The following is a 27,642-nucleotide window of genomic DNA, read 5'->3' on the forward strand; positions in this document are numbered from 1 at the left end:
GTTGGCAGGGCGAGATCGGAAATCCTAACACTGCTACTACACATAACGAGCGAGGTGTACCGTCTACTATACTGTATACTGTGCGAGTAATCGAGTATATGTTCATCACACGACACATCAGGATACGCTCACTTGGTGGGGATGCTCATGTCCGTTCATATTGTCAGGAGAACATCCTGATGTGTATTGACTGCATACAACCACTAAATGGCGGTATTCGGTGTGTCCAAAAGGCTCATAAATACACCAAGAAATTGAATTTAGAGACCGCAATGTCAGGTAATCTTAACCTTTTTCGTGGAGTTCCAATATATGCTTTGGATTAATCTTCATCAATCTAGTCCAATTGTTTGATAATACGATTCTATATCGGTCATTTGGATAAAGGTTAAAAATTGGCCTGGGACTCGATTCGAAGGCCCTCGTGGCAGGAGAAGTTGACACAATATTTTTTTTGACCCAAAAGGGGATCCGGGTCTAATCACCTTCAAACTCAGTAAGTAAGGATATTATTGATAGTCGTTATACTAGCAAACACTTTTGGGACAAACGCAACTTGTTTCGTGGAATTGATGTTAGAATGTGTAAGCAGTGCCACTTCTCACCGCCTTAAAGTGATGCTTGTGAACTTTGTCAGTCATTTGATCTGATGATGTGGTATGTATATTGACAATTTCTAACTAAAACTACTCTGGCATGCTTTTCTTTTTTTAAGACTGCCAAAATGTTCATTCATATTGATATAATCAAGTAGGCAAATAATTGGATTGATGTTTCAAGATGAGGGAGGAATTTCAGAAGTAGATGGACATTGAAGGTCATTGGTGAATTGTATTACACAATCACAGAGAAACAATATCGTTCAAAGTCTTAGTCAAATTGTGGACTCGAGCATTGGACTGTGATCACATTGAATTTCCAACTCTATTGAAGAAGGTGATGAAGGTAGGCCCTCCTCCCGTTCGTCTTGAGTCGTCGGGTTGCCGGACTGGAAATTGCCTCGCTAAAAGCCCGACTGAAAACCCCCTGGAAATCTCAATTCGCTCATTCCATGTACAAAAAGCACGCATGTCCGGACGTTCGCATACGTACACCAAACTACACATCCCATCGACCAAAAAGACGGCTGAACGAACGAACGAACGAACGATGGAACCAGACTTGCATCGCTCGGTGGTTGGATGGTTGGACGGTTAGACAGAAAGAAGGAGGGAAGGAGAGAGAGGCAAGGTGACCGCCGTTCGTTGGAATCAGTTCGGTCGGAGCAACCATTCAAGGAGGGTTTTCCACTGGTTCGTCGGTTTCTAAATAATCATAGAGTGGAGTGAGTGGGGCCCGTTATTATGAGGCACAATGAACACGTGACTGATTTTATGAGATGGTTTCACAAATCCCGATAGGGTGAGTTATCCCAAGCCTATCATCATCATCATCATCATCACCATCCATTGTATGTGAGTTCAGTATAACGTGCCATTATTTTAACATAGAATTGCTCCAAGAGCAGACGTAGGAGTCTAATGAAGTATCATGTCCAGTTGATCAGATCTAGGCGGGAGATGCCGAGGTAGTAATACGAGAAGTCGGGTGAGACAAATCTGGTTCTAAAATAGCTTCCAATTTACGAGTTCGAATTGGTCGTCGTTCTAGATTCTCGCTATTTCCAACAACCCTCCCCCNGCTTTAGGCCTGGTTGCATCGTGCTCACATGAACATCACTAGATGAGATACCCATTTTTTCTTCATTTTTCTCTCCACTATTCAAATTAGAAGTTGTCAATCTGAAAGAGCCAATGACGTTTATTTCGATATTCTGAGTAGGGGAGAACGGAAAATGCCCTGTATGGAAGCAAAAATAACGATAGTACAGCAAAATTTTGGACCTTTTACCGATCATTTAAACACTTACGTAAACTTAAAAGATAACGCGCGTATTCAGCTGAGAACGATCATTACAAAATCTCTACTAAAAAACTCATGATAGGAATATTTAAATTTCTTACTCATTCATCAGTTGAGGCCCTTTCGGTTGATGAATTTCTCGGTTTCATCTCATTAACTAGATCTCTTTGAGCTTAACATGGTTAAGCGAGACTCCTCACGGGCGGTTCTAAATCATGACTACAACTTGAGTAGAAGGTCTTCTTTTCGAGCCACTTGTTTGGTCTGATTATCGCTGAAAAAAAGAAAGAAAAAAAGAAAAGTTGAAAATTTTTGTAGAATCACTTCTTGTGCATGCAGCAATTCGAACTTCGCTAGGCAATTTCCTTTGATATGAGTGCAATAAGGTAGCCAGCGATTGCGATGTCCATAGTAGATCCTTAGAAATGTTTACGAGGGATAGCAATCTGGCCGTTTCATTTTCTCTCTGCCTTATCATGTCGGCGATTGAGAGAGAGGCTAAACCCTTTGTGTGACGAGCTATTGGCTTTGGCATCACTTTGACTGAAAGGAGTATTCTTACTATTCTTCTATCTCAGCACGAAAGCCCTTTGACACGTTCCACTTGAGAGGCCTTCAATAAATATCATAATCATGTCGACCATCAAAGACGATGAATATCAATGAAAATCGAAGGCAACCGATTTCTGAATAGACCTCAAATTGTCTTTACATTTAAAAGTGAAAATATTCTCGATGTGCCCGTATAATAATTCTCATTCATGATAATGCTTATTAATCCGGTCGCACTTTCTTTGAGACCATTTTTGAGACGTGAGGGTTTTTCCAGTACTTCCTTATCTCTTTATCTTTGTAGTAATGGTTTGTGGTAGAAACTTGAAGATTGACGCTTGTGTCAGAGGGCTCTAATGATATTGGAGGGCTAATCAATCGTGAATGGGGAAAACTGATATTTCGACTTTGCTTCCCGCTCAATCGTGAACGAGAAGTCGAAGAAATGGAAGGAAGATCGAGTTCTTCCGCCAGAACTCATATTGGTTGAGCTCACCTTCCGCCCCTCGTAAATCGGCATGCTTTTTTGGGCTCGTGTTAGAAAAAGAAGGAATAATGCGAATCTCCATTATCTGTTTCAGGTAATCAAGGCCAAAAATCACACCAGAGACGCCTTGGCTATTCTGCCCGAGCGTTTGTAGTTTACGATGATTGCCCCGTCCGAAGTGGCGTCTATTCCCGAGTGAGGACACTCAACATTCCTTTACTTGAGGTCATGAAAATAAGGTACAGCCTTTGCCTCGGAAAAGACTGCTCGTTCTTGAAGCACAAGAGCCAATTGTAGGCGCGAGGCAGCCAAACACTTCACCTTGGATGGAGAAAGCGAGAAAGAGTCCAAGACGGCATTGCAAAGTGGTCACCCCTTAGAAATCCTCGGTGTCCTAGAATTCTCGCCCCATCCCATCCACCTAATAGAGCTCCTCTCATCCGCTTCGTCTGTCTCTCCTCATTCTCGGACTCTTCGATAGTTGTTACCTATGCGAAGAAATGGGAAAGATGGCCTTTGCCGAGAGCGGATAGATGAGAAAATTGTTGCTCCGAACTCAAAGGACACATGCTGGCTTGTCTCCTCATCATGCGCCACCGATTCAGGACAAGAGGCCGACCAGGGGATATGCGAAGACAAATTCCAGCGTTGACCTTTTTTGCAAGCATCAATTCGACTCGTTATTGTTGAGCAATTTAGGTACACTCGAGCCTGGCCCACCATTGATTACACTTTGGTTCATCTGCGTTTTGCCGCGAAGAAATACGAGGGATAGCTCCTGGCTGAGTGGACCAACTCGAAAACGTAAAATTATTACATCTGACGAAAGTTGAAATCCAAACAGCCTCCCCATCCCAAACATCGAGTGTCTCACCTTTTCTCATCGTGCTACATCGTCCAGTCACTCAGTCATTTCTGTCTTTACTCATCCTCGCCCGTGATATATTTGTGCCAGCGAAATGGTGGTCAACGTCATCGGACAGCCCTAAGTAAAAAGCTCATGCCTCTTCATCCTGGATGCCCAACTATCGACATATGCCAACTTCAAGTCTCCTGGGCGCTCGTCATCCCCACTCTTGGTGATATTAATGTGTGTGTGTGTGTGTATGTGTGCAGTGTTCTTATCAGGCAGGAGTCCAAGACCTGAGCACTACAGAGCTATGCTATAGCATCGACGACGAACACGACGGTGACTGTTCGTTCTCGTAGCCGTCCAGCACTTCTTACTACTGCATCAACGCCGTCGTCGAGGACCGTGCATGTGTATCATCATAACGTGTACTAGAATGTGTAAGCTCTTCCAGTAGCCAACCTTTCCCGTTGAACCTACCTATGTACTGGCACAGTGCCCATTTCTAGGCTTTTCATTGCTCTTCACCGTCAGTGGCGGGCACCCGAGGCCGATTGTTGCCCGTTGCGGCCGTGTCCCTCTCCTTCAGCTCGAGAAAGTATTTGTGCAAATAATGTGAACGTGAGAGCGAGGAACAGAATTGTCCATGTCACTCGCTTTTCGAACAGCGATCGGCCATGGTCTTAGGGTAGCTGGAGAAGACATCATCCGCAAACACTTACGATCATCCAAAGATCTTATTGCCGTGATAGCGAGTGCCGTGGATACCTGTTCGAACCCTCTGGGCAATCGGGTCCCGAACAAACCTTCAGATCTACCAAGAGGTCAATATTAGCGAGCACTGCTAGAGGAGATCCAGACGATCCCACTCCGACTGGAAGGACGGAAGAATGGCGAGACTAGCGAGTCTTCGCCGAGGAGGACTCCTCTTGGGAGTCTTCTGTTTGGCTGTGACGATGACTTTGGCCAGTGCCGACAACACAACCGAAGTGGTTGAGGAGGGTGCAGGTGGCATGGAGGGTGTGAATTGTGGGGATGGTCTGGTGGTGCCCATTTGGCGGCCATTCCACAACCTGAGTGCGGGTGACCGCTTCGGCCGTGGATTGTTATATGCTTTGCTCATGGTTTACCTTTTCATCGGTGTCTCGATCGTATCTGACAGGTTCATGGAATCGATTGAGATGATCACTGCTCAAGAGAAAGAACTCACTCTCAAAGATCCCACCACTGGCAAGAACCAGGTTATCGTGGTCAAGGTCTGGAACGAAACCGTCGCCAACTTGACTCTCATGGCTTTGGGCTCTTCAGCTCCCGAGATTCTGCTGTCTGTGGTTGAGATCTACGCCAAGGGTTTCGTGGCTGGTGAGCTTGGACCCGGTACAATTGTCGGCTCAGCCGCTTTCAACTTGTTCATGATCATCGGTCTCTGCATGTACGTGATCCCCGATGACGAGGTGCGAAAGATCAAGCACTTGCGGGTGTTCCTCATCACCGCCACCTGGTCAGTCTTTGCCTACGTTTGGTTGTACTGCATTCTCGGTCCCATTTCCTATGGTGTGGTCGAGGTTTGGGAGGGTCTCCTGACTTTCTTGTTCTTCCCGCTGACCGTGTGGACCGCCTACGTGGCTGACCGACGCCTCTTCTGCTACAAATACATGGCCAAATCATATCGCATGGGCGACCGAGGAGTCATTATCCAAACTGAGAAGGATGACATTGAGGATCGAGGCAAGGAGAAGTTCAAGGACTTGGACGAAGACATGGACCCCGCTTTGGCCGAATTCGAGCGACATCGCCGCGAGTACATCAATGCCATGAAGCGCATCCGCTTGGAAAACCCCAACATTGACATGGCCGAGCTCGAGTTGAGAGCCCGAGAGGAGGTTATGAGCAAGGGACCCAAATCTCGAGCCTACTACCGCATCCAAGCTACCCGAAAATTGGCTGGCAAGCAAAACTTGGACAAGAAACTGAGAGAAAAGTTACACGAGGAAGCCGATAAGAAGCAAGAAGACGAAGCCAAAGAGGAAGAGGAGGAGAAGAAGGACGATGGTGTGATGAGACTGTTCTTCGACCCCCCTCACTACACCGTTATGGAAAACATTGGCACATTCGAAGCTACCGTCGTCAGAGAGGGTGGTGACCTCAACGTCGCCGTTCAAGTTGACTTCAAGACCGAAGACGGAACTGCCTTGGCTGGACCCGATTACATCGAAAAGGTCGGTACCCTCTACTTCGCCCCTGGCGTGACTGAGCAAAAGATCACCTTGGAAGTCCTGGACGACGATGTATTTGAAGAGGACGAGCACTTCTACTGCCGAATCACCAACCTTAGACGCAAGGACGGTATCGAGATTCACAATGTCGAGATCGAGGACGAAAATGGCAGCCCCAAGACGGTTCCTTGCATCCAATTGGGCACCCCTGCCTTGGCCACCATCATGGTTTTGGACGACGATCACGGTGGTGTGTTCCAATTCGAGAACCATGAACTGGACATCAACGAGGCTGTTGGAACCCTGGAGCTCAAAGTGGACCGTATTTCTGGCGCTCGTGGTAAGGTTGGAATTCCTTATACCACCGAGGAGGGAACTGCTAAGGCCGGCAAGGATTACACTCATGTGGAAGGTGAACTGATATTTGCCAATGAAGAAAACGCGTAAGTTCAAAGCATTGCGAAGGCATGTCTTTTTGCTTTCCGGTGATCGATACTAAGATAGATTACTACTTGATTTCCGAATCGATCGAAACATAAGCCAGAAAGCGGAACTTCTATTTGGTAGGTCGAGACCAAAGGGCTGAAACAAGGAAATGATGATTGTACAGTCCATAGTGCACATGTTCCGACTGTAGAAATTTCATACTCAAATGGAAAAAGTACCTCCTGATAAACATTGGGACAGTGAAAGTGACAGACAGGGCCAATGATGTCCATCTGTATGTAATGAAGAAAAAGCAAAGCAACTCAAGATGTGAGCAAAATAAATTGAGCCCGCCTGACAGAAGAGCACTCACTCACTCACTCAGAGTGAGCAGAGGAGCAGGGAATTTGAAAAGTCATAAAGTCATAAGGACAAGATTTCCTCGCTCAACAACTCGCATATATTGAACGGAGATGGCAAGGAAAGAAGGGGCGGGAAGGGAGAAAACGGGTGGATGGGTGGGGGGGGTTGGGTGAAGTGGGCAATATTAATCTTGGAACTGCACACCTGCTGGCCTTGACAATTCCCACTAATTGACATTCACCGTAGATTTGACAAAGTCCTCGATTGGCCTGACGGTGGGGAAAGAAAATCGTCTCCAATCCGATTTATGTACAAACATCAAGGCCAGTGCGAGAAACGGCAAATTGATCCACTTGTCCGAAGTTGGAGAAAGTGTCGTGCGAGAGCTCTTGTGTAGTGGCGTTTTGACATTCTCAGCCAAATGGAAAAAATGGCGGCCAGACCTTGCAAAGTACAGTGCGTGAATTTAGATTTGCCTCAGGTGAAGGCAAGTGTACTCAACATGCTCCACGAAAGGCCAGAAGGCCAAAAGGCCAGCTAGCTAGACCGTAGGACAGGGAGCAGTGAAAAGACGAGGGGGACGAACGAAAGCAAAAGATTATCTGACGACATCATTACTAAGGCTTCTCGGGACATTCTAAAGTACCGAGAATTGTCCTTCCATGCATGATTATTTCGAATCAAAACCGTCTCTCTCTCTCTAAACTTTCAGGAAAACCATCGAGATTCCCATTATTGAGGAGGACTCGTACGAGAAAAATTGCGTGATGTATGTCGTGATTGGAGAGCCCAGGCACATTGCAGGTAAATATCGATGAAGAATTCACACACATAACTAATAGCTCAGATATTTACGTCAGTGCCAGAAATTGCCCTAAATGAACCATCAGATTATTTCTCGAAATCAAGGCACCATGTTTCCGTTGAAAAGCATGACATTTTTTCTACAGCATGCTGGTCAGATCGCCAATGGGAACGTTGGCGACAGCGAACAGCTCAAAGCTCATTTTACTTGAAAACGGGTCGGAAAAGCTCGTTGATATGTAGCGCGGATTGTCAATCAGGTGACCACCTGTAAATCAGAAGTAGTAGTTAGCACTCACTCATAAAGCATTGACTAGCTTTCTCCCCAGATTATTCTCGAACACGTGATCGTAGAAAGGTCGTTTGTTCGTCCATTTCAAAGCGGTCATTGGAAGCTTGCCAACATTTTGTTCATGACCGTGAACTATATATTTTTAGGGATTCATCGCTTCCGTACTCTACAAAACCCTTAGTGCACTCTGTTCCGCTGCAATTCTGGTAGAATAGATTGAATTTGAAATTGGTTTAGCATTGGTTTTCATTGCCGCAAGCTTGCCACTACCTTGTATGGAAAAACATTAATTGGGAGTTTAAATTTCAGGACCACCCGGCGAAGGAGGTACAGTATAAAGTTGTCCCCATTGGTTTGGCCTGAGTGTGGATGGGTTTTTTGATGTCATGGGGGTCTTGTGGCTATTCACTTTTACTTGATCTAAGCCTCCGTTACCGTTGCAAAATAATTCATCACGGATAAATGAATATTAACAAAAATCATCATCGACTAATTTTCCTCCTTTGGTGTCACGAATTCACTTCACTATTCACTTTGATTGCTTATGATTTTCCGATATCACACTCAATGTTTGATGTCGAACACCCAAAACGACATCCTCACAATAATCAGATTACACTTTTGTCACTCCAAGGGACGGAATGGAAAATGGAGTTGGTCTTGTCAACTCGGGAAAACCTTAAACGACTTCAAGTGACATGTTCTTCACGACCATTCACACGCAAGGGCATTGACTAGATGCAACCCACTCAATTGTAAATCTTCCCACTTTGAACTAATTTGGTTTCAACTCACAAATGACAAGTTACTGTATGTTGCCCCTCACAACCATCGTCAATTACAGTACATGGATCACTGGATCATTTGCCTCGAGCAATGAGCAAGTCTTCCTTCATTCAGCACCTCGTTCTCATGAGCCTTCTGGACAGAGCTCGGCTCACGTGGTAAGGGTAGCCAAACTGGATTTCTAAAACTGCCACTCAAATTTCAGAGGGAGTTAACTACGATGATATTGATGCCAAAGATCCCGAAGACCTTACTGAAGTGGAAAAGATTGCCGTTTTGGGTCGACCAAGATTGGGCGACATCACCAAAGTTCAGATCAGGATCAAGGAGAGCAAAGAATTCAAGGTAGATGCTTCATTTCAAGGTATGATTTGATTGTCGGTGTCATAAACACACACCAACTTATATCCTCCAGAGTTCTGTGGATCGGATGATGCAAAGAGGAAACGCTTCGATGGTTATGGGAGCTTCTTCGTGGAGAGATCAATTCATGGAGGCTTTCACCGTTCAAGCTGGTGAGTACCAGACGACACTCAATGAGTTCCGTAGTTATTGCAGTACTATTTAGAAATATGACAGAGAAACACATTTCCTTTCGCAGGAGAAGGTACAATTGGAACCTATTTTAGTCAGGAAGTACCTTAACACAGACATGGACACATACACTCACATCATGTACATATGTTCAAAAGTATACCACGGTCCATTTTGATTGACTTCAATTGCGAGATATTAGTCCAGATGACGGCGGGACCTCGTTCCAATCGGAAACATTTGTCGTGCTCCAAATGTTCCATTATTATTTCCAGGCGATGACGATGAGGAAGAAGAAGGCGAAGATGGTGAAGAAGCTGAGGAGAAGATGCCCACTTGCGGGGATTACATCATGCACTTCTTGACTTTGTTCTGGAAAGTGATCTTCTCTATTATTCCACCTGCAGGTGAGGAACACGACACAAAGCTGGCTGGCATTATGCTGTGCTTTCATTATCAGTTGGACTGAAGGTTACATCTGTCTGAGTTGAAGGGACATTTTCCACCGCTCGATTGGCGAACAAGTCCATTAATTTGAGGCTATTCTGTATTTTCATTCCCTGACATTCAGCGTACATGGGCGGATGGCCCACGTTTATCTGTTCCTTAATTGGAACGGGACTCCTCATAACCATAATAGCCGACTTGGCCAGCCATCTGGGTTGTGCTATCTACCTCAAAGACTCGGTCACTGCTGTGACAATTTTGGCATTGGGAACGAGTGTCCCAGGTAAATTGTTGGCAAGTTTGCCCAGGATTGTAGTAGAACTTTGTTCACTTGCGGTGGATGATTTTTTCCGTGGCACTGTCCAGGTGGAAGTCTTTCATACATTTCTGCGACCTTCAAGGTGAACTGCCTTTTATCGATTTCGCAAGGACTCCCATGCACAGCTTGAGCAAATAGGGAAGCCAATCAAGGCCTTGACAAGATATGCGGACCATTTTCTTCTGCGAGTGAAAATACGTATGTCTTCTTCCATTTTCATCTTTCGCTTCCTCGATTATTAGGACTGATGAAGGGCTATCCTTGCTTTGTGGTATCCATAATGATGATCGGTGTTTGCACCGCAGTCATTGGCGATGTCGCCGGCCACTTGGGCTGTTTCATCTATCTTAAGGATCAAGTCAATGCCATAGCCTTTGTGGCCCTGGGAACCAGTGTACCCGGTTGGTTGAGCTCTGGCTACTATCTGTAGTTGGTTGGGAGCACTAACTTGCACGATGAATGTTCTCTTCCGTAGTAGATTCTTGAATAATACGCATCATGCTAGCCATAGAGCAAGCTCGTTTCTAACGTAAAGAGGATTCACGTAGATATTGGAAAAGGAGTCAAATGTGGGTCGGTTTGAAATTTCATACCGTCGAAGAACAGGCGCACGTGCATACCTAATCAATATAACTTCACTATGGTCTATAAAAAAAACCGGAAATGAATTGCTGCCTAGAAGCGTTAAACCAATTAGGATTAGGCAATTAATAGAATAGTTTCAGTTTTATGTGCGGAGCTCGAAACTTCGACCTAAAACAAGCATTTATATCTTACTTGTCCTACTTCATCAACCAACAGGAATTGCCAACGGATACCCTTGCTTCGTTGTTTCCATTTCGATGATCGGTGTTTGTACAGCCGTTATCGGAGATGTTGCTGGCCATTTGGGTTGCTTCATCTACTTGAAGGATCAAGTCAATGCTATTGCTTTTGTGGCTTTGGGAACATCCGTACCTGGTAAACAAACGACATGACCAATCTTATTTCAACAAATCCCAAGCTTGGCACAAGACCAAAGACTTTGAGTTGCTTTTGCTCCTCCAACCTTTTCCCTTACGAAGCGTGAAACAAAACCATTCAAAGCGTTGCAGAACGAGAAGAAGAATTTCCTGGTCCACCTACAAAGAGCTTTATCCCAATCGAAACTTATAACACTCAACCTTATGCTCTAACCATCTGTATTTCTTCTCTTGCCTTGCTGCTAACCCTGGATATGAATATGCAGATAAGTTCAAAGGATGGGCTGCCTTTTGCACATCCATCTTTTTCATTGGTTTGCTCACGGCTCTGATTGGAGACGTGGCCTCTCATTTTGGTTGCGTATCTCGGGTGAAAGAGCAAATAACTGCCATAACTGTCGTTGCTCTTGGCACCAGTGTTCCAGGTGGGTGTAGATTACTGATTAACCAACGGCTGCGGGTGGCTCTAATCAACTACAAATGGTTCCTGTGACCTGTTGATCCAACCATGTTCATTTTCTTATGTGTGCAGATACCTTCGCCAGTAAAGTGGCTGCTATTCAAGACGACACAGCCGACGCTTCCGTCGGAAACGTGACTGGATCCAACGCTGTCAATGTGTTCCTTGGTATCGGCATTGCCTGGTCCATGGCTGCCGTCTATTGGTGGGCAAACGGCACAGTCTTCTTCGTCAAACCTGGAAGGTAATGTCGAGAGAGTGATGTATCATCTGATGTCTCTCTGCATTGTTTTCTAATGCGCCATTTCAGTTTGGGATTCTCAGTGGCTGTGTTCTGTACTGAGGCTCTTATTGCCATCCTTATTCTGCTGTTTCGACGAAATCCAGCGGTGGGAGGAGAGCTCGGAGGACCCAAGTCGGTCAAGACTGTGACTTCAAGTATCTTCGTTTGTCTATGGCTCACCTATGTGATGCTTTCCGCCCTTGAGGCTTACAAAGTCATCGACCCTGGATTTTAGACGACCTCACAATCATCGACAAACCACCCGTGATCGAGGGAACCAATTCAAATCTACCATGCCAACTGTTTGCTCTCAAGCGCGTGCACACACAAACACACTCACATCTACATTCACACTCAAAATACTCTTTCAATCAGCATCGCCAACATTGGTCGTTGGTTGAAAAGTTCATCAGTGCTTGACATGACTTAATTCACGAGGTCAATTGGTTTCCTTGGATCGATGAGGAATATATCTTCCTAGTACCACTCATCTTGTGAGAAGATCTCAACCAAAAAATCTCCACACTCGCCATTCTGTGTGCAAACGACAAAAATCCTCGTTGAAACCCCACAACACAACTGCTCATCACCACCACACACTTTCTTAATCATGGCAAGCCATGCCAAGTTAAAAGGCCAAAATCCCTCTCAACTGTGCCTGCCCAATAAAAACCTGCCAAATTTGAGGGAAGCCACACCTCTTCACCTCTGGAAGGCCCCAGTTTGACTCTCATGCGTGGACTCGAGGTGGTATTCCATCGCCACAAGGGTTTAAATATCACAAGTCAGGTTCGCAATACAATATTTCAAGTTTCCCCTTGGACCTCGAATCCTCAATTATCTCGAGAGATCCTCCAATTCCCAAGACGGGGATGGAGAGGTGTGACAATGCCGTGATTTGGCGGGTCATCTCATTATGGGCGTGTCTGAACGGACTTCATCTTCCGGATGAAGTCTCGGTGCTATTATTATATTTCAAACAAACACTTTTCAAACCCGTTGCTATAAACGTTGTTGAATGAAATGAGTGATACCAACAGAGAATGATGAATAATCGAAATTGTTTACGCCATGAAATAAAGTTCCTAAAAAATATTCTGTTTCGTCCTTCCAAAGCAAGTGAAACGAACCTCGACTACATTTCGTCGGCAGCTGTTGCACTTTATGGATTAAAGATGTGTAGTCAAACATTTAAAAAAAGGAATCCTTCGCAAGAGCTAAAACAAGTGTACGTATACGTATGTATGACTGTATCTTCAACAAACTCAAGGCCATGTTTTAGATAAAGGTTTGCTTTTGTGTACTTCTATGATTGACTCACTCTCAGATCCCATTGCGAGAAAGAACAGCTTTCTCACCCGTTCCACACAAGCACCAAGAGGTATGAAACTTGGCCACCCGTCACACATGGATAGAGTAGAGCACAATACATTTATGAATCCGTTAGCCATGCCAGACCAAGTTAAACCAATCAATAACTACAGCGTAACATGGAGAGGGCTCTTCCCTAACTCCATTTGAACATTCGATTTCTGCCATGAACAACCTTTCATTGTAGTTCAAAAAATGAGCAAGCCAGTGACGCAACAGTTCCAGATGTCGGACATTGGCTCCAGATTACTCCTCGTGTCCAGTCGGGCGAGGAATAAGCCGGCAATCTATGGTTCTCTCAAGCCCCACATCAAGACCGTTGAGTACAACTTTGATTCCCATTCAATGGATGATATCTACGGCATTATAGCCAAGTTCTTGGTAGGTCAGAGAGTAGCCTCAATGGCCATTGTGCTTCATAGCTCGGAAAAGGAACTGTTCCTTTGTGCGGCTGGAGAGGCGCGATTGAGTTTGCGCACGATCATCAGTGATGACCATGTCCGTCAATTCATGGTGCGAATAGTGACGGACTTCATCGATCTCGAGAATTGGAGCTCTCGGCTCGACTTTTTGGCCACGTACATGGCCGAGCAAATTAACGGCGGTCTTCTTGCCAAAGAATTGGAAACATTGCTCGGTTGTCAAGTGGGCATGTCCAAGAATTTGGAAGGTTCCGATATTCAGATGATCAAGCGAGCTCCAGGTGGGGGATTCGCTACGGTTGGTGACATGTACTTTGATTTGCCCACTCTCCAGAATAAATTGAGTCAAGTTGGCAGAGTCACAAAGGATGGAGAACGGAAATTAGAAAAGTAAGTAGTCTCACTTATCTATTCTCCTTTTCATTCCGTCCCATTTATTCTAATGGAACAAAGGACGGTTCCACACCAAAAGACTGGGCTTATCTCAAGTCTTTCCGTTTAAGCTATGAGAAGCTAAGAATCGTGGGAAAAGGAGCCTTTGGTCATGCAGTGCTTTATCGAAGAAAGACGGACGGCCTTTTAGTCATCATCAAAGAGATCAATATGTTGGATCTAGCGGCGTCAGACAGACAAATGGCCCTAAATGAAGTCAAAGTCCTCGCCACGATGGATCATCCCAGCATCATTGCTTATCATGACAGTTTCGAAAAGGATGGTGTGCTCATGATCGAAATGGAATTTGCTGACGGCGGAAATCTAGCAGATTTTCTTATCAAACGGAAGTCGTAAGTGTAATTTTATTGGCAAAATTTCAGATCGAAGTGCCACAACATGGACTCGCCTCTTGCTTTTTGGTTCAAATTCAAATCTACAGTACCATGATCAGCAGTAGGATATTTCAGCTGAAATGTAAGGTCCAACTTTGACGGACCCTTTTAATTGGAAAACTTTTGCTGATTTCACTTTCAATTTGAATAGGGGCGGACTCTTTAAGCCTTGTAACTTCCGATTCCATTAAAAAGGAGAGAAATCAAAAGCGAAGCAAATCTTCCAATAGAATTTCCAAACTTAGATTTATGCACAAGCTTCCAATTTTGAGCTCCAATTTAATTGGCTCAGAGTATCCGTAGTACAAAACCATTCTTTTTAGAAATCGACTATTCCCAACCAATTCAGTTATTTCATTCGCCCATTTGCAATTCTAGACCAATTGAGGAACGTGACATATTGGACGTGTTCGAGCAAATGGTCTCAGCCATTCGGTACATGCACGCCAAAAATGTTTTGCATCGGGATTTGAAGACTGCCAACATATTCCTCACTAAAGAAGGGATTGTGAAGATCGGTGATTTCGGAATCTCGAAATTATTGACAAGCACGAAAGGTGGAGCCCACACCGTGCTAGGTACGCCCTACTACATTAGTCCCGAAATGTGCGAAGGGAAGGTTTATGATGAAAAATCCGACATTTGGGCCCTCGGATGCATCCTTTACGAGATGGCTTGCCTTCAGAAAACCTTTGAGGGCTCTAACCTGCCCGCATTGGTGAACAAAATTATGCGAGGTCAATTTGCCCCCATCCGAGGAAACTACTCCTATCTGTTCAAGCAGCTCGTCCGAGATTTATTGCAACGGGACCCAGAGTTCCGACCGTCGGCCTCAGAAGTCCTTTTCTCGAAACTTCCGGAATTGCAAGCCCAATTTGAAGAGAGGTGATTTAATACCAAAGTTATGATGGATTTTTAAAACATCCCAGAATTAGCAGTAGCGTTATTTCATTTCATTTTAGTCGGTATTACGATGATCCTGAAGACCTTGAAGAAGTTATGGCCGACAACTCAAACAATAAAACACGCCAAAGCAGACCACCCAGATCAGTGCTCTATTATCTGAAGGGTTACGAGTCGAGTATATCACTCACACCAATTTCTCTTCCACCTCGATGTCGCGTTCTACAGGTAAATTAAAATCGTCAAAAAGTCATCTGGAGGGACACAGAGCAAAATACTTGGGTCTCCGCAGGTGGCGGTTAGTAACACTCACATCGTGGCCTTAACATCAGACTTGGTGGTATTCACGTGGGGCGAAGGGCGGAAAGGCCAACTGGGTCACGGGGAAATCGAAAGCTGGCGATCTAGGCCTTTCCCAGTGGAAAGCCTCAAGGCCAAGTCAATCACTAGAGTGGGAGCCGGTGATGGGTTTTCGGTGTTTTCAAGTGATAGCGGGATTCTTATGACTTGTGGCGACGGGTCCTTTGGAGCTCTAGGACATGGAGACTGGCAAAGCAGTGGCATGCCCAAATTGGTGGAAACTTTGCTAACCATCGATGTGGCTGCAGTGGCTTGTGGTCCGGAACACGTGGTGGTTGTGGGCGGAAAGGGTGATGTTTATGCATGGGGACGAGGAAAGAACGGAAGGTTGGGATTGGGACACGAAGAGGATTGTTGTACACCTCAAGAGGTCAAGATCAATACTGAGGAAGTGTTCATCGTGAACGCCAAATGTGGAGGAAACGCAACAATGCTTTTGGCAGATAATGGTTCCATATATGCATGTGGAGGCAATAGGTGACAACCATACATATGATGTGGCTTTCCTGTTTTAGACCTAATCCAAGCGAATATTATTTCAATAACTAGGTACAATCGATTAGGTGTCGACGAGACCAGAGGCTTAATCATGACCAAACACATTGATCAATTGCTTGTGCCCACAAAAGTCAAATCCATTAAAATGGCGATCGTGGAGATCGCCATGAGTGCTACCCACAGTGTATGTCTCACTGATTCGGGGAAAGTCATCACCTTTGGAAGGAACAGCGAGGCTCAATTAGGAAGAGGTCATTCCCGAAACTCGTTTCAGCCAGACTATGTCAAGGCCCTTATAGACAAGGAGGTGACCATGGTATCGTGTGGAGCCACTTTCACCGTGGTTGGCACCAATGAAAACGTTCTTTACTTCTGGGGCACCCGATTCATCAGTCCAATCACTCGACCAAACACCCGTGATGCGTTCAGTCAAAGCTTCGGAGCCAGAATTGCAACCCCATACGAAGGGTCCTTATCCGATGCTGAAGTCCGCGAGATGATTCATAAGGAAATGCGACGAAGAGGAAAAGACAGAGACTCGCTCAGTGCCAGCCATGCCGATGATAGGGATGATAAAACCTTGGAGACCTTAAGTAGCTCAGATCTGCTCACCTATCAAGGAGAGATCACGATGAAAGATGTAGTCATGGAGCCCCAAGAGATTCTGGCCTTGTACGCTTCTCAGACCCAACTCGAGAAAGGAGAAACTGTTCTCCTTGGCGATATTCAAAGCCAAAACCAAAACGTGTTCCTAACAATTGAAACCACATGTCCATTGGCCAGAGTCGAGCCGCCTCCATCATCCGGAAAAGAGTCCTCGCGGGAGCTGAACCAACCCGTCATTTTGGATATGAAGGACTACGAGGACGAGCATGACAACAACGCTGTTACTCAAGTCCCCGACTGGCTCAAAAATGAAATTGACGAGGCTGAAGACGTCAGACGACCACCTTCAACCCGCAAAAAAGTTCCGCCTCGAACGCCATCGGGTCGTAAAAGGCCAAGTGTAGCAATGGAACATCAAAACGCATCTTTAGACGAATACAAGCGCAAGCTAGATGTCGAATATCGCAGAAAACAAGAAGAGATGCGAATGGAAGCTCAAAATGCAGTGCAGTTAAGGGAAAAAGCTTGGAACGAAAAAGTCGTGGCTCTTCGTGATGAATTAGAACGCCAAAAACTACGCCAAAATGAGAACTTGGCGAAGAAGGAAAAAAACGCGGCTTCAGGCAGCACAACCTGTTTGATTCAATAATGACCAAAGATTGTTTTATTATAATTTTGCATAGAAATAAACATAACTCACGCAAAAGACAGGCCGGAAATTATCCACAAAACAACACATATCATATTATATTCCGCTCGTGTCGTTCCAGACGCGATCATAGCAGATTCGGTCGTGGACTCCGAGGTAGGCTGATCAGGATAGTGAAGAATGGTTGGATCGTCTGCATAACCCATATTGACAGGGACACAAACTTTGCCCTCCTCATATCGAGCCTCAATGCAAGTGAAGCTGGCGCGATTCTCCATCACGACATCGGTCAGGAACACATTATCGTAGTAATTTCGGAACTCAATACCAGCCACGTCAAAGACTCTAGTCATTGTCATATGAAGAGCTGACCTTCTACTACCTAACTTAAATGACATATATTGACTTTTATCCATGCTCTCTGGTTTCATGTAAATGGTCGATCGCTTGATGGCTAATATCGGATTGGCGCTTTGACTCATCTGAGAACAATCTTGAAATTGGTTGATGGTGAGGTTGGTGTTCACGATTAAGACTTCAACCATATTGGGATTGGGTTGAACGAGCGACTGGCACAACTGATCAATTTCCAGGTTTTGGGGACATTCCAAATTAATTCTGGTTACAGAGGATCCTTTGATTTCCAGAACAGAAACCTTGTAATTTGAGATTTCAATCATCACTTGCTTGATAGTGGCATCAAATTCAACTGCAATGGTTTGTGGATAGCCAAAAATGGACAAAGCTGGCTACAAGTAATAACACATTTTAAAACAAAAATAATGTGGGGATCTTCGAATAAAACGGACAGCTACTTACAGATCCCTTAAAATGTGCCACACCAGACCGGCATTCCCAAAAGAGGGTGGAGCAAGGATTATTGCTTTGCCCAAATACGTCCAAGATGGAAGGAACTATAATGAGCAGAGTTTGGAGAGTCTTAAAGATATGCATAACTCTGGAGGAAGATCAATTCGAACTAAAGATACTTGACAAAATATGTCCACTTCGAGCGAATAGAGACAACTAACTAGCAATGACGGAATTGTTCATGTTTAAGCCGTTCTTCCATTCTTTCCGAGAATGCCGACAGTTTCTTTATCAGAGTTAGCAGTCGGTTGTGGCAAAGAGATCCATTGAACTAGCTGTCTAAATTAGTTGCTCGTAGCTTTCATGGTTAAGGCCCATCTCGATTTAATCGACAGAGTGTCTCGACATTTACATTCTTAATTTGGTTCAACCCTTTGAAATTTCAGCGATTCTATGAGTATTGACGCATTGATTATTTTGTCAAGTATATCTATACCGTCTAAGTAAGAAGAACCCAATTAATGGAAACCTAACGTTCAGTTGCGTATATTAACTACATGTAAATCGGATCACATTAAAGCCACCGAAAGCCTCTTCGTATGATAAATTAGATGTGAGTTGAAGAAACACATACGCCAAATTGCAGCACGATCGGGGCTTTGGTTGACGTGTAACAGACAATTGAAATATGTTATTGCGTTTTGTGCTAGCGTAACCCATTCTAAGGAGAATTGACGCGGGTTTGTACACCGCAACTGAAGTAAGTCCTAAATTGCTCTCAGTTCTACAGTTCTACAGAAATAATACGATTTTTTTGAAATTTCACACCTAGCCTTTAATTTGCCACACGCAAAGCTGGTTACAAAATTAGCTGAATGGCTTGGCTAGAACCGGAAAAAAAGTGTTTTCGACAAGAGCCTCTGCATCCATCTATTTCCATACAATATTCTAGCTATGTTGCAAATTGGAAATAAAATTCATTATCTTCAGACAGATCATCATTAAGGGTTTTACCGAAGTTTGTAAAATGATAATTGGAATACGGAACAATTTTTGCTCGTCGGTTAACAAACTAGCGTTAGTTTCAATGGATTGGCCTTCATTTTGGCTGTTTCCAGTACCAATAATTGTTTGTGTGCCTTTTCAAATTTAGCGAAAATTCTGCGATCTAGAGTACAAACGATATTGCCAGTAGTAAGTTTTTTCGATTTCATCATTAATGGTTCATGTTGATATTCCATTGTTTTATAACACAGGCGAAAAGAAGGATTTTTTTCGTACATTGATGGAGTGACTATCAATATGAAAAAATTAAATCCCTTTAAATCATTGTCATTAAATGAAGATGAAATGACATAAATTGATTATGATATAGAGTTCCGCGGGCCGTCTGTGTCCTGCTAATTCGCACTAAATACGCCTATAGTCACGCAACCTTTCAAAGATTGCAACCTTTATGAGGCACTTTTGACTTTGCAATCAATATCATTTGAAACCTAATCACTTCCTATGAGAAAAAGTGATGAAAAGTATGTTTTGAGCCGATTCATTTTGCTTCACGTTTGAATTTTGGAACCACTTTACATTCAGGGAGATAGATAAATATGACCTGGACTTTCTCTCGTCTAGAATGCAGGTATGAATGAATTCCTACATACTTGTCTCGATCCGAAAGAAGAAGGGAAATGTGTATGAAAGATAACGATGGTTTTAAGTGCACGCTCGCGCCTGAATAGAACTGGAAATATAATACTTCTTGCTCTTGTTATTATATCTTGGTGGTTTGTGATCCAAGCCGGATATTTCAAATCAAAGCAATTCCTCGCCAAACTAGATATTGCTCAATTCCAAGGTGAAAAAGTGCCGCGATTTTTAGAGCCCTTTGAATAATTGCAAGATCCAAAATGCCTCGACCCGTTAAGAAATTGGAAAAACTCGAAATGGTTGAATCGCGGGGACTTCCACCTTTGAAGAATAAGGCCAAGAAATCCGTGTCTTGGTCACCGCAAGAAAAATTCTCTGAGCAGCCGCCTAAGTTCTTTCAAAGACAGAAAAGCAGCATTGAAGAAGAGGTCCAGGCTATTGAAGTTCAGGCTGAGGTTAAACCACCCAAGAAAACCGGATCTACCCAGCCAACACCAGCTTCATCGTCTTCATCCTCCTCATCGGATGAGTCACTCTCCAGTGACGAGCATCATTCTGAAGTCCGTGATAACTTTGTGGCGGATGTTTCAACTCCAATACCAGAACAGCCCAATAGACGCACTTCACGGATAGACTCGTTGAAGGGTCTGGGAGGTTCCCGAAGCCTTTCCCGACAACTTTCTTCTCGATATGTTGACCATCTTCGTGATGAATCTGCTCAAGCTAATGCAGCTTTCCAGGAGCATCAAGAAAGAAAAAACAAGCGTAATCGCATGGCTGATATCCTGGTCCAAGATCAAAATCATGCCGACGACGATGAGGCTTACGACTTCTTCACCAAAAACTGGGACGATCTAGGGACTACAAAGCATGATCAAGAAGACGAGGAAGACGGCGATGAAGAGGATGGGGGTGAAGAGGCTGTGGGAAACGACGATACGAAAACATTAGTTAAGGATGTTATTGGCCAATACGGATACGAGTGGACCATCACGGAGAAAGAGGTCAAAAGCAAACGATCAAAAAACGCGGACAAAGATCTTTGTTTTGTCCCTTCCACTGTTCAGGCGGAAACCAATTTAAAGCTCAATCCGAATGAAAAAGTTCGATTCTTGGAAGAGGAAGGCATCTACATAGGAGATCCTCCATTTGTTCCGTCGAGAATTCAAAACAAGATGGAAAATCGGATACTTCATGAATATTTGGATGGTTGGAGGCAGGGGGAACAAAAACGCTGGTTTGGCCAGAATGGCAAATTGCTTGCTCTTCCAAATCCGATCTTGTCCCATTCAACTCGACCCGGGGAACCAGAGGATCTCGATCCTACATTAGAGACAGTCTATTGTGCTCCACACAAGCCTGGCCCGAATGGTGAACCCGCAGGCACAAACATTCCAGGATCAGGGTTGAATCAAGCTATGCCTGGACTAGTTCATTGTTTTTTGGAGGTAATTTCACAAACTTTAATACAATAATTCAATTCAATGAGGAATGGTTTTCAGAGGTTTGGGCGATTCCATCATTTTCTTGCCCCACCCAACAAGTCTTTGCATTTCTGCATTTCAAGTATTAAGCCGCTAAATCATTTGACCTGATCGTCTGTGGCTCGTACTATCTTGAGGGGTAAAACTCAACTCAATTCAGTCATCAGTTCCGTCGATTTAACGTGTTTGAAGTGATAAAAACACAGAAATTGTTCAGGCAATGAGCACGTTCAGTACTAAAACATTCATGATTCATGATAGTGTTTAAAAAAGGTAAAACCACATAACGGCCCAAACTAGTTCCAGTGGCCAAAGATTGCCCAAACGGCCCACAACACTCTTTTTGCCGCTGGCGGTGAGAAAATAATAGAATCACCGAAATCCTTGAGACCCACTCCTAAATGAACGCGTTTGCCATTATCATCTTGCTTCAGGTTGACATTCTCACAATCGTTTTCCACCATCATCACCTCTTCTCTTTGGAGCACTATTTGGCAAGTAAGCTTCGAGAACGATTTGCCGACTATCAAGAGATCCTGTACCGAAAAGCCAAACTGGATTTGGATCGAAGAATTCGAGTTCTTTATGACGCCATGACAGAGTTAAAAGAGAAGCTAGAGATTGCTGTACAACAAAAGGAGCGTGAATTCCAGGTTTGAAATCATTCCCAAAATTTCAGAACAAACGACGGTTTATTGATTCATTTGCTGCATATCTAGACAAGAAGATTTGAGTCATACAGAAAGGAGGTCAAGGTTATCCGAGAACAGCGAGATGAAGAGAGTGGAAGAGAAAGAGCGACCATCAAAGAGATCTTGACCCTATGGAGAACCATGAGAGATATCCGTCGTCGACAGGGTTACCAGAGCACCAACTTGAAGCTCACGATTCATAAGGTAAAACGAAGAAATGATTGGATGCAGACTGAACGCCTTCATGCTCAGAGAAACTTGATTTAAATTCCCTACTTGTAGGTGTTTTACCGTTTCAACGAATTAACTTTACCACGCTTATCGACATTGCAGGAAAATGCAAGTCTAATTGATGACCAAACCCAATGGGAGCAGGAACTGACCCGGGAAGTTGACGAGGCTCGGGACGACTACCACGACAATCTAGAGTTCTTGACCAAGGAGTATGAGGAGGAATTGAGACACTGGAAACAGATCCACGGTTAGTTCCTCAAGGGATGATTAGTGCACTATGATTTTGAGAGTTTAATTAAGAGGGACGATTCCCCAGGATCAGATAGGTATAGCTTGATGAGCGTAACAAGTATTGGCTCAAGCCTCATCTATGAAGATGCAACCCAATTCATCAATTCCTGTTTGAACTGTGTTCAGAAGGATCGTGCCACTTATCACTCCGTGTATGTATAAAAACATTCACGCTTGATAAAAGCTGTTGATCATTGTATACAATAATAGTCTTGAAAACACTTCCACTACACATGAGGAAATGGACTAATGCAAAAGTTTATCCAACAATTAATGTTTTATGGCTATGGAAGATTAAGCGAGTGCCTTACAAGGGAATTTCAAAAAATAGCATCAAACTTTGTCCGCAAACAATAGCGCCATCTAGCGTTACAAAGACAGACAGTTGTTAAAATATTTGTGTTTTCCACAGATATGAGAAAGGCAGCATATAAACGGCATAAAAAGATGAAAAAGGATAGCGAAAAAGGTATTGGCAGTGCCGAAGTGGATGAAATTGCAAAAGATGAAGAGCTTTTGGCCTCTCCCGAGCCTGAAAAACCTCAACCACCAGGTCGATTTGATGAAGAACATGTCCGCAAGATGGTAAGCTCAAGGAGACACTCAGGCCGGAACAATATATTGTGTGTATATCAGACTTGTCCCTTAGCTTGAAGAAAAAGCCCGCCAAACACGTCGACCCCCAGGCGAGACCATTTTGACTTTGGAACTGTCACAATCTTCCAACATCGATAAAGATGTTCAAGACAATCGAGAAACGAGTCGAAGACACTCCTTGAGCAAGATGAAAATATTCGTGAAGCTCTTTTTCAATGGGAAAGAGGTGTGTCAGTCATCAACCAAACATATTGGCGAGGATTTTACCGTACCTATTGCCCAAATTTTCCCACTGCAGATCACGCAATGGCCAGAAACTCTGAAAGTTCAGGTATCTATCAAGCGGCAGATTAATTAGTCTGTAATTGATACATCACAAATCAGCAAATGCAATCCTTAGATCTTTGAAGGAACCAAACTGAAAACGTCGTTTTTATCCGAAATATCATTGCCAATCTGTGAGTCAGATACCGTCCTTGACAAAGCTGACGTAAATATCATCCCGTTTCAAAGCACATCCAGAGTCAAGCACGACAACAGCGGTAACAGACGGGGAAACTTCTCTCGGGATCTAGATAATTGCATTAATAACCTCCATCTGTTTAGGTGTAGGATCATGTGTAGACTTCTCAGCCAATGGAGATGGAAGTTCCATCACTAGCCAACCCACCCACGGAAAAGTCTTTGTCAGAGTTGGTTGGGGACGAACATCAGATGGAACGATACTATCTCCGCCAGCAGAGAAGTGGTCGCCACCAAAATCACGAATGTACGCCTGAAAGCAATACACTACTGTATTCCTATATATTAATATCATACTGAAGTGATAAGAAACGAGATGATCTTTGATTTTAGCCAAGATCCTTTGGAAGATATCACGGATGTCAATGGCAGGATCGAATCGGCCAAACTGGATGTTTGGATGACAAAGAACGAGATTGATCCCATGGATCCAAAAAACCAAGACCTCATGGATAGGGTGCTCGAAGCAGGCAAATCCAACGTAGATCGGCCGGACTCGAATGACAGAAATGAATCCTCAAATTCTGGCTCAGGCTATGCTCCGACATTGCAAGGTGGAGGGCATTTCCGATTGGACGATTATCACGATCAATTCCTTTTAGGGACTAGCTCTGCGATTGAAAACAATCCACGATTTCAAATGCTTAAATTGAGAAGCTCCCAAGTGGCGGAATTCAAGAATTACCGAATGATTCCAATCAATGACAAGGAGATTCCCCGCGGGATATTCGAGTCCTTAAAAAAGTAGATATTGTTTTGGGGACAACGATGACTTGGCTTGGCTAGACGTCTAACTTTTGAAGTCTTTACAGGCCCTCTTTAGGAAGTAAACAAGGGTTATTGGACACGGAACCCCTCCGACAAAAGTTCAAGACTTACTTAGAGCAGCTACGGGAAGAGGTTAATCACAACTTTGCCATTGCCAGACATAAAAAGCGACATTGCGACGTCATCAACGAGGTTCCACTACCCACATCGGGAACAATGGCCATGCTCTTCGGAGAAATGGTTCCAGCTCAAAGACCCTTGAAGCCCTATCGATTCCCAAGGCCCAAGATAATCCTCCTTGACGGCCAGGACTTGAAGATATTGATTTCCGTGGTTCGTGCCTTCGATGTTCCGGTGAGAAATGACATGGACCCTTTACAAAGCAACCCAAGTCTACAAGGGAAAAATCACAGAGAAGAGAGCATCCACGGCATGAAAGAAAATTTAGTACGAAGCTTTGTCGAAGTTCGTTTTCAAGGTCAGTGTCAGAAAACTCCAGTTGCTCCGGGGCCCAATCCTGCTTGGAATGAGGAAATTGAATTCACATTCAAGTCTCCAAACAACGATTTCTCTTCTGATACCTTAAATCGAATCAAGGACAACTTGCATTTGCATCTGTTTGATGAGGTAGCGGTAGATATGCTAGAAGATGAAGAGGAAAGGCCTCGTGAAGTGCATCAAAGATTCGAACGGAAATGGTTGGGATCTTTGGCCATTCCTTTTGTTACCATGTACAGAAACACAAGGATTGAGGGAACATTTAAGCTTCATTCTCCTCCGGTACTTCTTGGATATGAAAGAACTGGTCAGACATCAATGGCCTCTGGCTTTTGGCGGGAGAATACCGATATGGACCAACCTCCAAAAGAAGCCACATATTTGAGCATCTATTTGACCATCAATCCTCCGCTCAGCAATCCAGAACCAATCAAAGAGAAGCTTGAATGCGAGGAAGACGATAATCTGGTTAGGCATTGCGAAAAATGGCATCGCGACCTCATGAGCAAGTTCCCAAACAGAGTTGTAAGTGTTAAGATTTAGTATGACTCATTTTGTTGAACGAAACTGAAAAAGTTCCAATCCTTCGCCTCATTGACGTTAATTACTGCCTTCAGTTCAGCCCCATGGTCGCCGATCTGACTGGCAAATCCGTTTTGGTAACGAGATATTTTCGCGCCATCCGACCTCCTCACGACGTTCTCGAGAACAATGACCAAAATCCCGAAAAGGTGGCCTGGTTTGTGGCACTCATTCCATACTTGCCCAGGAATGCTCTGTTCCCTGGAATTCAGGTGGCATTTTGCATTAGTATTAAGAGAGTACAAGTGCTCAAATTTACGATCCATCTTTCAGGCGATCTGGCCAACTTGCGAGCAATTTATCAAAATGATGGTCGGCTCGGAGGTGGAACACGCCGTATTAATGACAAATTACTTCACTTCCCTGGGCAAAAAAGCCTATCTAGTGCTAGGTCAGGGAATTCCAGAGGGCCAAACCGCGTACGTTCTCACAGCTGAAGAGAGCGGGCAACATTGGTTATGGAACGTTGTGACGGGAGAACATTTCAACACGTCAGAAACGTTTTGTCCTCTCGTGGGCGTGACGGCCGTGGCAAACGAGAGCAACGTTTGGGGCAATGTTCAATCCTCTGACGCCCCGAATCGAATGAAATGGGATCTGACCAACGGATCAGACTGGACGCCATTGTTCGGGTCGCATCTCACTCTGCCAGATCTATCCAGTGTTCAGCCTACCCAATTATCAACATCTCAACCCGACCAAAGGGCAGCAACTACGTTGAAAGACAAGATCGAGAAGAAAATCAAGTGAGTGACACTCGGAGGTTAAGTTTATCTGAACTCTTTCGAGGTAACCATTTGATTCTAGATCGCACATATCAAGTCTGAGAAAGAGACTGAAATTGGGAACGCCTCTTAACTTCACTGTAGCTGCCTCTCTAAAACGCCTCCTACCGGCTTTGGAGTCCAATCGTGGAGGAATAGCCGAGGGGCGTATTTTGGCGACTGAACATTTAGCGGAACTCAAGTCGGCTTCCGCAGCCTACAAGGTGAGCACTTTCACTTGGTGCCCTTTTATCACTTAACTTCAGCAGTTGTTCCACTTTTTCTTGATCCGAATTTCGCATCACAACAAGCTCATCGAAACATTTTTTAAAACCAGTTTCGATGATCAAGTAATGATCAAACTGTCAAGGCTTGCCAAGATACACAAATTGTATAGGCCAGAAAACCAAAAGTCGAAGGGCAACACTGACGAAAACCTCAAATTTCCGAAAATACTCTTTAATGTTTGTCGTTCACTAGTCAGGAAAAATGCTTTTGTGATTACTTTTATTATATGTTATATGAAAAGAGAGGAAAAAGTGGAGTAAATTCTTTTCAGATTTGTGGATTCCCTCTCCACTTCGGCTATTCGCATATGGATCAAATTGTGGAGGCCTTGGAGGCGACGGGAGTACATCTGAACCGTGAACCCGGAGTGGAATTTGCAGTTGCTGTTCATGTTGAGCCTTTTCCTCAAACAGTTATGTCGGTTTGGATTTACGTTGCATCTTTAGTTAGACGGCGGTGATCGGGGAACTCGAGAAACGATACGTCGGAAAGTTATTTTCTAACGACATTTCGAAATCTGCGGTACAGTTCCTTGCGAATTAAAAGCTTATCCCAAGAGACTCGCTCCAAGGCCACAGAGTTTTCTTGAACCCGTCGTGCCAACCATGGCACAACATCAGCCACACTTCCACAAGGAATCAATTTCAGGCTCTGGTGGCCGCTATGTATTAGACCAAAAGAAATTGGATCGGCCATTCCATTGATCTGGGCAAAGTAGACCGATTTTGGCAAATTGGAGTGAACTGCAATCTTTTTCACGGAGTCGAAGTTGTGAGTGGCAAACACGACCAGATGACTTAAATCACCTGCTAGGTAAAGAAGACGTTGAACGGCTCTGAAAATAAACGAGTGTAATATATTGCGGCATAGCAGCCTTTAACACCAATTGACACCCTTGCCACTCACTTGTCATAGGCCTCATTAGTAAGCGCATAGTTTGTACATATTGGGTCAGGTAATCCTTTGTTGAAACTTTGCCGTCTTTCAACTTCCATGTAAGCACCCCTGACCAATTTGATGCCCAGAGGGAATGACATATTACAAGAGATTCGCAGGTCTTCCTCCAAATGAGCCAAGCCCGCTTTCAAATAGCACTGGTATGTGTTGGCAATACAAATCTTATTCCCCCGGTTGAATTCCATCATCAAG

At 44.2% G+C, this 27,642-nt stretch overlaps 5 protein-coding genes and 2 long non-coding RNA genes across 10 annotated transcripts; 3 read left to right on the forward strand and 4 right to left on the reverse strand.

The window, feature by feature from the left end:
* Nucleotides 1–714: 714 nt before the first annotated feature.
* On the reverse strand, nucleotides 715–3,239 carry LOC131883849 (uncharacterized). Its single transcript, XR_009373653.1, has 3 exons — nucleotides 2,951–3,239; nucleotides 2,004–2,176; nucleotides 715–1,304 (listed from the first exon to the last, which is right to left on the reverse strand). It is a non-coding gene; the product is annotated as an uncharacterized LOC131883849 (long non-coding RNA).
* Nucleotides 3,240–4,200: 961 nt separating this feature from the next.
* On the forward strand, nucleotides 4,201–12,778 carry LOC131883835 (sodium/calcium exchanger 3-like). 4 transcript variants are annotated; one of them, XM_059231420.1, is made up of 9 exons: nucleotides 4,375–6,450; nucleotides 7,509–7,600; nucleotides 8,202–8,219; nucleotides 8,884–9,023; nucleotides 9,094–9,193; nucleotides 9,488–9,619; nucleotides 10,221–10,379; nucleotides 11,473–11,644; nucleotides 11,711–12,778. In XM_059231420.1, the coding sequence occupies exons 1-9, from the start codon at nucleotides 4,682–4,684 to the stop codon at nucleotides 11,916–11,918; spliced, it is 2,790 nt and encodes a 929-aa protein (XP_059087403.1). In that variant the 5' UTR covers nucleotides 4,375–4,681; the 3' UTR covers nucleotides 11,919–12,778. The 4 variants fall into 4 exon arrangements, with proteins under 4 accessions (XP_059087406.1, XP_059087403.1, XP_059087404.1 ...); XM_059231419.1 differs by lacking the exon at nucleotides 10,221–10,379 and adding an exon at nucleotides 10,780–10,938 and having other exon boundaries at nucleotides 4,393–6,450; XM_059231423.1 differs by lacking the exon at nucleotides 8,202–8,219 and having other exon boundaries at nucleotides 4,201–6,450.
* A 361-nt stretch (nucleotides 12,779–13,139) lies between these two features.
* On the forward strand, nucleotides 13,140–17,393 carry LOC131883834 (serine/threonine-protein kinase Nek8-like). Its single transcript, XM_059231418.1, has 6 exons — nucleotides 13,140–13,866; nucleotides 13,980–14,261; nucleotides 14,682–15,188; nucleotides 15,266–15,434; nucleotides 15,499–16,043; nucleotides 16,116–17,393. Exons 1-6 carry the CDS (start codon nucleotides 13,250–13,252, stop codon nucleotides 17,317–17,319), a joined length of 3,324 nt encoding a protein of 1,107 aa, XP_059087401.1. The 5' UTR covers nucleotides 13,140–13,249; the 3' UTR covers nucleotides 17,320–17,393.
* On the reverse strand, nucleotides 17,317–26,368 carry LOC131883846 (uncharacterized). The gene is made up of 3 exons (XM_059231441.1): nucleotides 26,335–26,368; nucleotides 18,139–18,233; nucleotides 17,317–18,068 (listed from the first exon to the last, which is right to left on the reverse strand). The coding sequence occupies exon 3, from the start codon at nucleotides 17,997–17,999 to the stop codon at nucleotides 17,367–17,369; it is 633 nt and encodes a 210-aa protein (XP_059087424.1). The 5' UTR covers nucleotides 18,000–18,068; nucleotides 18,139–18,233; nucleotides 26,335–26,368; the 3' UTR covers nucleotides 17,317–17,366.
* LOC131883847 (coiled-coil and C2 domain-containing protein 2A-like) lies at nucleotides 19,831–27,053 on the forward strand. Its single transcript, XM_059231442.1, has 14 exons — nucleotides 19,831–21,221; nucleotides 21,692–21,910; nucleotides 21,977–22,153; nucleotides 22,283–22,430; nucleotides 22,887–23,059; nucleotides 23,124–23,402; nucleotides 23,472–23,613; nucleotides 23,678–23,845; nucleotides 23,926–24,337; nucleotides 24,406–25,384; nucleotides 25,477–25,653; nucleotides 25,715–26,187; nucleotides 26,249–26,429; nucleotides 26,765–27,053. Exons 1-14 carry the CDS (start codon nucleotides 20,034–20,036, stop codon nucleotides 26,951–26,953), a joined length of 4,905 nt encoding a protein of 1,634 aa, XP_059087425.1. The 5' UTR covers nucleotides 19,831–20,033; the 3' UTR covers nucleotides 26,954–27,053.
* Nucleotides 22,101–25,851, reverse strand: LOC131883848 (uncharacterized). Its single transcript, XR_009373652.1, has 2 exons — nucleotides 24,473–25,851; nucleotides 22,101–24,410 (listed from the first exon to the last, which is right to left on the reverse strand). It is a non-coding gene; the product is annotated as an uncharacterized LOC131883848 (long non-coding RNA).
* Nucleotides 26,986–27,642, reverse strand: LOC131883838 (hydroxyproline dehydrogenase-like; the record flags this gene model as incomplete). Its single annotated transcript, XM_059231426.1, is given in 2 exon segments — nucleotides 26,986–27,328; nucleotides 27,400–27,642. Coding segments are annotated over 2 exon segments (586 nt in total), but the record flags the coding sequence as incomplete, so codon positions are not given.

Source organism: Tigriopus californicus, chromosome 7 (genome assembly GCF_007210705.1).
Source record: "Tigriopus californicus strain San Diego chromosome 7, Tcal_SD_v2.1, whole genome shotgun sequence".
Taxonomy (NCBI): Eukaryota; Metazoa; Arthropoda; class Copepoda; order Harpacticoida; family Harpacticidae; genus Tigriopus; species Tigriopus californicus.